The 12593-nt window shown below is 47.2% G+C and overlaps 2 protein-coding genes and 1 long non-coding RNA gene across 10 annotated transcripts in view; 2 read left to right on the forward strand and 1 right to left on the reverse strand.

The window, feature by feature from the left end:
* Positions 1 to 2169, reverse strand: LOC139792409 (uncharacterized). Its single transcript, XR_011724257.1, has 2 exons — positions 2075 to 2169; positions 1 to 855 (listed from the first exon to the last, which is right to left on the reverse strand). It is a non-coding gene; the product is annotated as an uncharacterized lncRNA (long non-coding RNA).
* The window catches only part of HOXA6 (homeobox A6), a 27414-nt gene continuing 15542 nt past the window's right edge, over positions 722 to 12593 (forward strand). For 4 of the 6 annotated variants that reach the window (XM_071735642.1, XM_071735647.1, XM_071735644.1 and 1 more), the window contains exon 1: positions 2618 to 5480. In XM_071735642.1, the coding sequence (XP_071591743.1) occupies positions 5045 to 5480 (436 nt within the window). In that variant the 5' untranslated portion in view covers positions 2618 to 5044. Of the gene's footprint in view, positions 863 to 2617; positions 5481 to 6913; positions 7781 to 12593 lie in introns of those variants that run through there. The other 2 variants (XM_071735648.1, XM_071735643.1) reach the window with 2 other exon arrangements.
* Positions 9118 to 12593, forward strand: part of HOXA5 (homeobox A5) — a 21843-nt gene continuing 18367 nt past the window's right edge. For 2 of the 3 annotated variants that reach the window (XR_011724254.1, XR_011724255.1), the window contains exons 1-2: positions 9118 to 9866; positions 10966 to 11572. Coding sequence is in view for 1 of the 3 variants with exons in the window: in XM_071735650.1 (XP_071591751.1) it covers positions 9305 to 9866; positions 10966 to 11216 (813 nt within the window). In the remaining 2 variants the exon portion in view is untranslated. Of the gene's footprint in view, positions 9867 to 10965; positions 12017 to 12593 lie in introns of those variants that run through there. The other variant, XM_071735650.1, reaches the window with a different exon arrangement.

The following is a 12593-nucleotide window of genomic DNA, read 5'->3' on the forward strand; positions in this document are numbered from 1 at the left end:
TTTCGGGGGGTGGGGGGCATCAGGGTGGCATCAAAAAGAGGGAAAATCGTCCCGCTTTAGAAAATGTATCATTATGCCGGGTACTACGTAACGTCAAGGGGATCTAATATTTTCAATGTTTTTTAAAATTAAGGAAAAAAAAAAAAAAAAAGGAATGTCTCGCCCGAAATCTCCTTTTATTCTGCCGGGTAAATGCAGGTAGAACCAAAGCATAATTTGCCCACAAGTTCCCTTTTCCTACTACAGTCCGTTCCTGGTCAACGTACTAATTGTAATTTTAATAAAATAAGTACAAACTCCAGGTCTTTTTAAAAACTCTAGGGCTGCCTCTGTGGTAAGATGGCGCCTCTCTAAGACCTGCCTCTTCTTAGTGATGAGGAAAAGGCCATAAATCCGTTGTTGTTTATGAAAATTTACAACTTTGCAATACAACTTTATGAGTTGTTCGGTTTTTCCATTGGTCGTTGTCGGTCATGTGGATGGTAACCGTGAACATGAACTTTTTTATAATTTCCCTTGCGAGAATAGAGCCGCATTCTTTTGCTGAGCTCTGTCCTGCTTCGGATCTCTCTGGCTTTCAATCCCCATTTCATTTGTCCTTTGTAAGGCAATAGTGAACAAAGTGTGCGGAGGTTCGGCATAAGCAGCCGCCTAGAACACAGATCCGGGATGGCAATTTCCAGTTCCCCCGCTGGAAGGTGTGGCATATTGGATTCAAAGCACTGGCGTGGCAGATTTTCAACTTGCAACCTGGCTAATTTCCTGCTTCTTCTGGCACCAAAAGGAGGGCGATTCGTCTCCTGTGCAGCCAAAGCGACAGCTGTCAAAGTCGCAGGGGCTCCTGTGAGCCAGAACCTAAAAGGTGAGAAATGTATATGACACTACCGTAAGCAGGGAAACATGGTTTTAATACGTTTAAATATTAGACATGTGCAATTAAACAAAAAAATGTTACCGGCTAAAATAGAGATGATGCAGATTAGTGGATTTAGACTTAAGTAGTGCATGCAAAAATATGATTAAATAAAAATGTTTACTTTCTATTATTTAGCAAGAAAGCCGTAATTATTTTTTTTCTTCACGAAGTTTATTTCTGTTTGCATTTTCCAGGGGGTTATTGTGGCATTCAGATTATGTATTCCTGTTTGCAGCATCAGTACGAGGGGATTTTTTTTTTTTTCCAGCACGAGGAAAAAAATTAAATCCCCTAAACATTTTTTAAAATTTATTTTGCAGCATTAATTTAAAGTTCGTTTGTGGCAGATGAAATTTAGATGTAATTTATTTTTTACCATTTCGGGAAAAAAACCAAACAAATAACAAAAAAACAACAGAACGGTCAGCATAATGTCTCCCATGGCATGTCCAGGGGAAAGGTTATTTCTAGCCCAGGGAAACAGCGCGAATGTGCATTTGATTTGTTTTTTTCTTTATCGGATCAAACGCTGCCTTCATAACCCCCGTGCCCCACCGTGGGTCCCTCGGAACAGCCTTCCCGGCGCTTGCCGGCGTGGCTGCTCGGAGAGGGCTTTTGTAGCGGCCAAACCAGTTTCAGCGCCAGAGATTTTCCCCCCCCCCTTCTTTTTTTTCTCTCCTTGCTGTGACTGTTACGGTGCGGAGCTGGGGCCAGGGCGGGGGGGGATCGGCGGCGGGCGGGCCCGTGCCCCGCGGTGTGTGACGGAGGGGGGGAGCGGGGGCTCCGGGGACGGTGCCCCCCAGACCCTCGGCTCGGCTCCCGCCTCCTCATGGCGAACGAGCGGCTCGGTGCGCTTTAAAGTGCTGGCCCCCGGCTCTGCCTGTTCTGCCGGGCTGATAAAGCATTGCATTTGCATTGCATTGCGGTATCCGCCGGACTGGAGCTGCAGCGAGCGCCGGATTATTTATTGCGGGGCCGCGGGTGCTCAGTGCTGCCACGGCGTGGCGGGACGGCGGAGGCGGGCGCGGAGCGGCCCCCGCAACCCCTGGGAAGGGCAGAGCTAGGAGCCTGCGCTGCGCGGAGGAAACCCAAATAAAAAATGAGGGGGGAAAAAAAAAAAAGAAAAAAGAAAAAAAAACCCCAAACAATCTGGCCTACCTTTTTCTCTACGAGAGCATCACAGCTCGCCCTAAAGCAAGATATTCTGGCGGGGCCGGCTCTGCTCCCTCCCCTTCCCCTCCGCTGTACCTCGGTGTGTGTCAAATGTAAAATATCACCTTGAGAGCTGGCTGGGGAGGACTCCCCCGGCCAGGCTCTCGGTACCCCGCCAGTCTAAACAACGGTTCGCCTTGACCAAACTGTTTGCATTAGGAGCTATTTGTTAAAGGTTGGTTTTGGTGACGCTGCCGAGCATGAGAAAGGCTTGTAGGTGGTTTAATATGCGAGGAGAGAGAGGCTTTTAAGCTTCAGAGCGTAACTGCCTCCGCACCTGTATCCGAGGGTGTCTGGGGCTGCGGGACGTGTTTTTGGAGCGAGGAGGTAGGCGAAGCGCTTGGTGGAGGAGGTGCTGGGGTGCGGGGGCTTCCGAAAACAAATAAAGGCGGAGGAAATACACGGATATCGCAAAGAGTGACTTTGTTGCGGTGGCAGAGTGCAGCGGCTGGCTTTCTGCTTTCCAAGGCGGGAAATGGTGAAGGGAAACTGCTGCGAAATGGGTCCGCGCAGGGCATTTCCCTGGCAGAGCTGGGGGGTAACAGATTATTGTAATTCGGTGTTTTCTGGGGGTGTGGAGGAGGAGCGGAGAGGACGCCTGAATGTGACTAAAGCGGAGATTGCAGTGTAGATTGTTTAGCTGTCACTGTAACTACTCTAACACAACCCAGCCGGGCAAACGTGCACGTTTCATTCCTTTTAATATTGTGAGAGGAACGAAGAAATGTTTTCGCTGCCTGCGGGTTGGGATTTCGGCAATTTGGTTTGAACGCAAAGAGTAACTTGAAAAAGAGGAAAGAAACAAAAAGAAAGAGAGGAGGAAAAAAACAAAACAAAACAAAAGTCTGTAGCCGATGCTATAAAATGTAAATATAACTTAGCTTGGCTAGATTTTATTATTTTGGTTTCCTGTGATGGGTTCAAACAAAATTCAGTCTCGCTACAACTTTTTAAAGTGAGGCCAGTGTATTTTGCGTGTCTCGAGTATGTATTTTTTCATGGTGCGTTTTCGTTCTTGAACTGTGTTGGCGAAAATCTGCTCTTTAAAAATCTCTTTGTACTTAGAGCGCTGTGTGCTTGTTTCCTGGTGTTGCCTACTTTTAAAAACTGTATTCCACTAAGTAAAAAAACAAAACAAAGAAACTTCTCCTGGAGAAGGCTGACTTTCAGGAAATACAAGTTTCTGAAATTGCCTCCCAAAACATTCAGCGAGTGAGCTGTAATTCTACCAGGTGTGTTTATGGATTACCCGAGCTGAAGAGGTTAAGGAAGTTAAAAAAAAGAAAAAAAAAAAAATTGGAGGCAATCAACATCTGAATGTGAAAGTCCAGCTGAGACTGTGAACAATACAAACTATTGTGGAGAGATGTTTTAACTCACTACTGTTTTATAGGTATCATAATCTGCTCCCGGAAATGAGACAAATAGTCTCCCAACAACAACAAAACTCTCTTTTGAAAGCTACTTTAGGAAACGGCGCTCGTACGAATGTCAGTTAAAATTAGGCTTTTCAATCTGTTGTAATGGGCAAAGATTATGAATAAACACATCTTGGAATGAACAACCTCATACTATCTCCAGGAACTACAGGGTTGCGGCTTTTGTGTCTCAGCGAATTTCATCAGCGCTGTAACAGTCCCTGCCCTGGGCCAAGAATTATATTTCCGCTATATGGTAACTGCCATATTGAAAAATGAATGTGGAAATGTTTGTTTCACTTATTTTTTCCTCCTCTTAAAGACACACGTCCGCGTTTAATCAAATTATTGGGAGCAACAACGAAACTGATTGGCTTCTGCTCACTCATTAGCGGGGCTGTATTAATTAGGAATAGTCCTACTGGCTCGTTTTTTAATTCCAGTGTTTGATTCCCTCTGCTCGACTCTGATGGGGGGGACTTGGGCAGAAGACACACGTGGAACTTTATCTGGCTGCTCAGAGGGCACCGACAGCTCGTCCAGCCCTTCCCGGGCCTTCTCGGGCTCTTGGTGCAGAAGAAAAGAAAAAAATCCCCATTCCCAGAAACCCACTGTTTCCTGCCTCTCCCCATTCTCCGCGTTAATTATGTGGGTGTTCATTAAGATACAAGACTTTTTCCATGCGGGAGGCTTTAGCCTCTTTCACAAAAGCTGTCTTCGGAGCTGGAGCGAGCTCCAAGAGAAACCTCACCGGAAGGGCGACTCCCGAGAAAAATGTCCTAAAAACTGCTGGATGCGCTTGTGGCATTGCGGTGGGAAAACGAGTAGAGGCCGCCCCCCATTCCCACCCCCCCTTTGGCCCCCCTCCCAGCGCTCCTCTCCCCTCTTTCACATACTGCTCCGCTCCAAACTTTCCCTGTGCAGCATCCACCGCCTCCTCCCTCCCCTGGAGAGCTCGGGGCTGCTCGCCCGCCCTGCCGGCGGGACTTCGGGACTCCCTCGGGGGCGATGTGCCTGCCTTGGGGCCGCCAACTTTTCAGGGCGCACCCCCACCCTTCCAGCGGGAAGGGAAAGGGGGGGGGGGGGTGAGGTGTGCGTGGGATGTCCCCACGTCCGACGCTGTCACGCTGCCCGCGCTGCCTGTTCCTGCCGCGAATTATTGCCCTCCTTCCTATTGCTATTATTATTACCGGAAAAAATATTTTTTCCCCCGTGGGGGCGGTGCCGCCGCGGGGGCGCGCCCGGTCCCCGCGGGGCTGCGCGGGGCGGCGCGGCGGGGCCGGGGCTGCCGGTAAGTTGGCGGCGCGGTGGCGGCGGCCCCGGGGGAGCGGGCGCCGCGCGCTCTCCCATTGGCCGCCCCACCGTCAGCTGCTCCTATTTTCTGCTGTCGCTTTTGGCGCTCGGCCATCCAGAAACAAACCACTTCGATGACTCCTAATAGTTATCGCCAGATGTACTAATACACAACAAATCACGGTCCGGGAGAGGGGGAGAGCAAATGAGTTCCTATTTCGTGAATCCCACTTTCCCGGGGAGCCTGCCTGGGGGCCAGGACTCTTTCCTCGGGCAGATCCCCCTTTACCCGGCGGGTTATGATGCTCTCAGGCATTTTCCGGCTTCGTACGGGGCAAGCAGCCTGCAGGACAAGACTTACACCTCACCTTGTTTCTACCAACAGTCCAACACCGTCATTGCTTGCAATCGGGCTTCCTATGATTACGGAGCCTCTTGTTTTTATTCGGACAAGGAAATTAGTAGCGCCTCTCCCTCCGGCAGTGGGAAACAGAGGGGGCCCGGGGACTACATGCACTTTTCTCCCGATCAACAGTACAAATCCAGTGGCGTCCAAGCCAAAATTGTAAATGAGGAAGGCACCGACCGGAAGTACACGAGCCCTGTTTACCCCTGGATGCAGCGGATGAACTCCTGCGCTGGTAAGGCATTTCGGTGCAATCAAGGCGGGGGGTGGGGGGCACTGGAAAGGGGAGGGGGGAAGGAAGGAAAAGTTTCTTTTCTTTTTTTTTTTTTTTTTTTTAATGTGGTTCTTAGATAAAGTCCAGACTGCTGGAGACACACGGTTCCTACAGAGCAATGTGTAACATGAAACCTTCCTAGGTTATTTTAGACCTGGAACGTTGGCACCCTGGGAATGGTGGCCGAGAGCCCAGCTTGTGGGTTCACTGGTGAAAGTTACTGGAGAATCCTTAGGAAGCAGGGGGAAAAAAAAAAAAAAAAAGAAAAAAAAAAAAAAGAAAAAAAAAAAAAAAAAGAAAAAAAAAAAAAGAGAGAGAGAGAGATTTAAAAAAAAAAAAAGAGAAAAAAAAAAGGAGCAGAGATGTTTTACCACTCTCCTAAAGCCACCCCAAAGCCTCTGCTCCGCTTCTTCATTGTCAGAGAGCGATGCGGGGAATATGCCCTCTGTACTGAAGATCCAATGCGTTTGTGGCACATTCCTCCTCTCCCCCTCCCCCAGCTCATTAGCCTGTAAGTATTGGATATTGAAAGCACGTTTCTGGGGCCGTGGGCTCACTTCCATGGCATTGCAGATTTTCTCTGACTTACAAGTGAACTTCACATAATTGAACTATTCTGCCCAGGAGTGGTGCTGGGGGGAGGGTTGCATTGGGATGGCACTTATTTTTAATAATCCCATATTAAGACACTTACTTTCAGTGTTTGCTAATGAGCCCCCTCCTCCCGAGAATGTTCGCTGGACTGTGGGTCGCATTTCTTTTTTTGAAAGTTAAACTTCTAGCACGACCATTCTGATGCTGCTTTGCATTCGAAGGCAATAAATTTCGGAGCAAATGGCAAAGGCTCTTCTACGATCTTTAGCTGATGTCTATAATTATACTTAAATTACAGACCCTCTGTAGCCACAGCCATGGCAATAGAGCGTGTTTGTGTAAACACATCCGCCTGTGCGTTCACACACACACGCACACACATATGCGTGCAGCTCCTCGGGCCGCACACGCGTGCGTGTGCATGTGTGTGTGCGCGCACAGGCTCTCGGCACACAGAGGGCAGACACTGCTCAGAGATTCACAGGGGTGCTACCTACTTCTCTTTCTCTACGTCCACCTTAAAGCCTCTTTGTATCCCGGTTAGCCCAACGCCACTAAGCACGCTGCACATCCGCATTTACATCTGGTCAGGCAGGAAAAAAAGAAAAGGGTAAAAAAAAAAAAAAAAGAAAAAAAAAAAGAAGCTTATCCAGGAAACCAGAGTAGTCCCCCCCCCCCCCCCCCCCAGCGCCCCTCCTGTGACTGTGCCTGCAAAAGGAGGCAGAATATACCAAACGCTCTTTCTGGTCTGAAATCACTGGGCCCTGTCCAATGCGATCGTTTTGTCTTTACTTCTACAGGTACAGTATATGGAACTCATGGGAGACGAGGGAGGCAAACTTACACCAGATACCAAACGCTAGAGTTAGAGAAGGAATTTCATTTTAACAGATACTTAACCCGAAGACGACGTATTGAGATTGCAAACGCTCTCTGCCTTACTGAACGCCAGATTAAAATATGGTTTCAAAACAGGCGGATGAAATGGAAAAAGGAAAACAAATTCATAAATTCCACACAGCCCAGCAGCGAAGAAACACAGGAAAAGTCAGGGGAGTAGAGCCTCGAGTAATAAACACTACCAGGCCTTTCCTTAGCGCTTACTATTCCTATTATTATTTACCTTGTTCCTACTGGTACTAAAATCCTATAGGTTTGTCACAGTCTATTAATTCCCAAAAGGCTTGGTTAAAAGATGTATATTTGCAATAATCTGTTACTATCTTTAATATATGCGGAAGCCCTTGCTTTTGAGCTACAGGCATGTATGTATATAACCACGTATTCAAAGATTAGATGGCATTGCTTAAAGTATTAGAGAAATGGCCCAGATTTCATATTTGAAGTAAGCATCTGTGTGTGGGGTGAATGTCCCTGGCGTGCCTGTGTGAGTAGACGTAAGAGAGTGTTGGTTTTTTTTTTAAACTAGAAACGTGAAATGTGGTAGAAATACGAGAGATTGAAAAAAAAAATCTTGAGTTTATGTTTTTTGCTGACTCCCGTTATGTCGGGCTGTCTTGTTATGCTGTATTTGGAAACTTACGGTCTGCAGGGGAGGAAAAAAAAGTTTTACGTATGTATAAGATATTTAAATAACAAAGAGAAGAAAAATCCTTTTTAAAAATCGTTGTATAAAACGCGGGATATAAACTTGCAATTAAAGTGAATACGAATTGCAGGGAGATTTTTAAAATGCCGCTAAACTGCGTAATCTGCACTACTAGTATTTAAGCAAAAACTCGGCGTTAAACTTCAGGGGAAGCGAGGAAAGAGGTGTCGAAGCAGTCGAATTTCTGTGGTTCCTGTTGAGCTTACACTGAGGTTTCGGTGAGCTCAGCTCTACACTGAAGGGGCTTTGAATTATGGACATTTCTTAGGGCTTCGTGGGCTTGGGTCGATCTTTCTTTATTTTCTTCTACTTGATTTTTTTTTTTTTTTAAATGAAAAAAAAAGTGTCTGTCAGATAATCTCGGGGATCTTCTTCCCTGCTTTTGCAGTATCTTTATTCAGATTAATTCGTATTTCTTAGCACTGAAAAAACCCAACAACAACAAAAAAACCCCAAACAACTGGAAAGATACTCTAAAGAAAAGTAGCTGCCATAAAATGTTTCAGCTTCGAGTTCTGTATAGGGAAAATAAGCGCAGAAAAAATATTTATTAATATATATTATAGCTCTCTGTACTATATCGTGTGTGCGTGAGTGTGCGTGTGAAGCTGTGTACAAATACGCTTGTATATGCATCAAGGCTCTTTTGTTCGGAAGGCAGCACATTTTAGGATAAGCCTTTATATATTTTCAAAGGCAAATCTGGAAAATACTAATGCAAAAAAACACCGCTTTTAAAAGGATTTCGTGGCTGGTTTTGGTGGGGTTTTTAGTTCTTTTTTTCTTTTGCTTTTTGTCCCCGGGAGGCTGAAAAATAACGGCGTCCGTAAAGCCGCCTGGAATTTGACCCTCTAGTTGGAAAAACGCTGCACGGTATTTATCTTTCATAGGTACCTGCCATTTTACATCGGCAGGACTCGGGTACCCCTCGAAACTTCCCGCGGGGGAAAAAGGGGGTAAAATAAGAAAAAAAAAAAAATTAAAAATCTATGTATAAGGGACACAAGCTTTGCCAGCGCCCAAGGATGGATCATACAGGTTTTGTGACTGGTGTAAATAATCCCCGGCACGGAGGAGACAACAGGCACAAAGCGGAGGGCTCCCGGCGGCGGGGCAGCGGGAGCAAAAGCAAGCCCCGCCGGCCCCGCCGCCTGCACCCGGTGCCCCACTCGGCTCCGCTCCTCTCCGCTCCGCTCCGCGCCGCCGCCGGGGGCCGTCACCCCGCGCCGACCCCGCGGAGCCGCCGCTATCCCCCGCGCCGCCAGCGGGTGGCGCCCGAGGCCGGCGTACGGGCGGGAGGCGGTGGCGGCGGCGCGCAGCGGCGGCGCGCCCCGGGCCGCCCGCGCCCTCCCAGCTCCCCCACCAGTGCACGAGTTTACCTCTAGAGGTCATCAGGCAGGATTTACGACTGGACAACAAAAGCACGTGATGTGAAGCCGTACCCCATATTTGGGTGCCTACGTAGGAGGGAACCAAGTACATGTCCCAGTCATTTCCATAATTCATCATAAATTGTGCAAGGGTGCTATAGACGCACAAAACGACCAAGAGCCACAAATCAAGCACACATATCAAAAAACAAATGAGCTCTTATTTTGTAAACTCATTTTGCGGTCGCTATCCAAATGGCCCGGACTACCAGTTACATAATTATGGAGATCACAGCTCGGTGAGCGAGCAATACAGGGACTCCGCCAGCATGCACTCCGGCAGGTACGGATACGGCTACAATGGCATGGACCTCAGCGTCGGGCGCTCTGCTTCCACCCACTTTGGTGCCAATGAGAGACCCCGCAGTTACCCGGCCAACACGACCTCTGCCTCGACAGAGCCCAGGTACAACCAGCCCGCGACGGCTTCCCACTCGCCTCCCCCTGACCCTCTGCCCTGCACCGCCGTGGCCGGTTCGCCTGTCAGCGAGAGTCACCACGGGGTGAAAAACTCCCTCGCCAACTCCACCAGCACTTCGTCCAATTCCAGCAGCAGCACGCACATCAGCAGAGACGGGGTTGGCACCTCGTCTGGGACTGAGGAAGACACTCCAGCAAGCAGCGAGCAGGCAAGTGCCCCGACCGACCAAAGCACAGCCCAGCCTTCACAGCCCCAGATCTACCCCTGGATGCGAAAACTGCACATAAGTCATGGTAAAGCAAATACCCTGTTCTTTCTTTATTTCTCTGGAGGAAAAAGAGGATTTAATGTAAACCGGGTGGCTGCTCCGAGCAAGGTCGGGGAGAGGGGGAGAGGAGGGCGTGAGAGCGGGCAGCCTCCGCGCACAGCACAACTCTGCTGGCAGGGAAGCACTCTCCTTTCTCTGGGCGAGTCGTCGTCGCCCCCTCCCACACCCCCGAAAAAAAAAAAAAAAAAAAAAATTAAAGAAAAGAAAGAAAGAAAAAAAACCAACAAAAAAACCAAAACAAAAAATCCCCAACTCCTGGCCCCAAAAATACAGCCCGCCCGGCTCCTGTCGCCGGCCTCGGAGGGCAGTGAGGGAGCAGAAAGCGCCTTCCCGGAGGGGGGGATCGGGAGCAGGGGCTGCTCCCGGCTCCTCTCTGGAAGGGGGATCCTCCAGTGGGAACGGCGCGGCTGACCCCATTTATTTTGCCGAGCCGTATTAAAAAGAGAATAGGAGAGGGCGAAGAGGGCAGTTTTAACTGCTGGGAAGCCGTGGGGGAGGGGGGCGAGACGCCCCAAACTCCGGGAAGAGGGCTTGAGGAGAGCGGGGAAGCCGAGCAACTTTCAGCCCCGGGTACCTGCCTTGCCCTCGCTTCTGGGGGAGCAGCCGGGGGCTCGCTGTCTCCCAGACCCTTCCCCATCTCAGCCGTGGGAAAGGGCTGAACGCTTCAGTTTAGCTCTCACAGCCATGAAAAAACAGTTAGCAGCAGAGGCATCCTCCAAGCCAGCTTATCTGGGGGAGGCGTGGGAGGGGGGGGAGGTGTTAGCCATTAAAAAAAAAAAAAAAAAAAAAAAAAAAAAGAGGAAAAAAAAAAGTAAAAATCAATTAAAAAAAACAAAAATCGAAAGCCAAATCCAAGATAAAACTTACCGAGACCACCAAGCCCCCCCCTTCCTCCCTCCCCAAACCTTGTCTAAAATTGGCTGGAGGGGGAAACTTGTTGAGCGTTTATCCAAACCAGAAACAAAACCAAGCAGAACTGAGAATAACGGTTCTGGTAGCTGCAGTAAAATGCGAAAGCTCCGAGTGGCTGCTGAGAATCTAAATAATGTACTTTTCTCTTCCAGACAACATAGGGGGACCAGAAGGGAAAAGGGCTCGGACTGCTTACACCCGCTATCAGACCTTGGAGCTGGAAAAGGAATTTCACTTCAATAGATACCTGACCCGCAGAAGAAGGATTGAAATAGCACATGCTCTTTGCCTCTCAGAGAGACAAATAAAGATCTGGTTCCAAAACAGGAGAATGAAATGGAAAAAGGATAATAAGCTGAAAAGTATGAGCATGGCAGCTGCAGGAGGGGCATTCCGTCCCTAAGCATTTGATCAATTAAAAGTACTGAGCAGTATTAGCTGACCCTGCGTCTCATGTCAGTACTAAGTTGACTTTCTAAAACTTCCTTGTGCTACTTCTGTGAAGAAACCCTGTTCTTGTCGCCCTTATTCATCTTTTAATCATGAGCCTGTTTATTACCATTCTCTCGCGTGTATAAGTAGATCTGCTTTTATCGTACATTTCTTTGTCTTGAATGGCTTTGTCTTGAAAAAATAATAGATGTTTTAACTTATTTATATGAAGCGAGCTGTGTTACTTGAAGTAACTGTTAAAACAAAACTAAACTAAACAAACAAAAAAAAAAAAAAAAAAAAAGGGAAAAAAAAAAAAAAAGGAAGGTAAAAAAAAAAGAAAGAGAGAAAGAAACCCTCCCCCGGTTTAGTACAAATGTTATGTGTTGCACTCAACCTGCTTAACTGTGCATGTGTGGTCAAGTGTTAATGTCTGTATAGCTCCAAGCTGTTAAAAATATTTTTATTCAAACTACCTATATAATTCCTGTGTAATTAATGCTGTTGTAGAGGTGAAATGATGAAATCAACTGAACTTGTCATACGTGTAGTGAATAGTGAATCTGTGACGAAAACTGTGATTCCAAGCAGTATGTCCTTGCTGTGCCTTTGTATATGACTCTTTGCACGAACTCTTAGAAGTGGCTCTTATTAAGCGCAGCTTCTGTGATGTATGTTTTTTTGTGAACAAAGTTACAAATATAGTCAAAGTCTGGCTGTTTGAGCAAACTGTGATCAGCTTTTTTTTTTTTTTTTTTTTTTTTTTTTTTTGTATTTGTTTTTAAAAAAAACTGACTGGAAATCAACAAAAAAAAAATAAACTTTCTATTGTAAAGTTTTCGTGATCTGGTTTGCACAAAGCAAGGAGTTGTGCTTCCTGATTTGCCTCTGAAAAAAAAAAAAAATCATTAACCCGTGCAGAGCCTGTAATAATATTTTACCTGGCTCCTGCTGCACGTTGCAAGTGGTAGATACTGCGGTTGTCCGCTACGGTAATTTTTTATTGAAAGTTTGACCCTGAGTTCCTCCTTACTGGTTTCTCACTAGGTGGAAAGCTGCATCGCAGGACCACAATCAACACCCTTTGTGGGTGAATCAACTGTTAGCTGTTTGTTGATGGCTGGAAAAAAAAAGCCCAACATGTGCTTTGTTAAAACACGCTGCTAACTCTAAGGCGTGTTTGCATCGCCCTAGATTTTCTCCTCTGGTTTCATTAAGTATATTTACAGGACAGCTATGTCCGAGCCCCCTGCGCCTGTTAGTAGCCCTCGCTAGCCACATTCCCACTTTTCACCCTTTAAAGATTTTTGGTTTTCGTCGCTACAATTAGTTTGCTATAAACGTAATG

The sequence above is a fragment of the Heliangelus exortis genome, chromosome 2 (genome assembly GCF_036169615.1).
Source record: "Heliangelus exortis chromosome 2, bHelExo1.hap1, whole genome shotgun sequence".
In the NCBI taxonomy this organism is placed as follows: Eukaryota; Metazoa; Chordata; class Aves; order Apodiformes; family Trochilidae; genus Heliangelus; species Heliangelus exortis.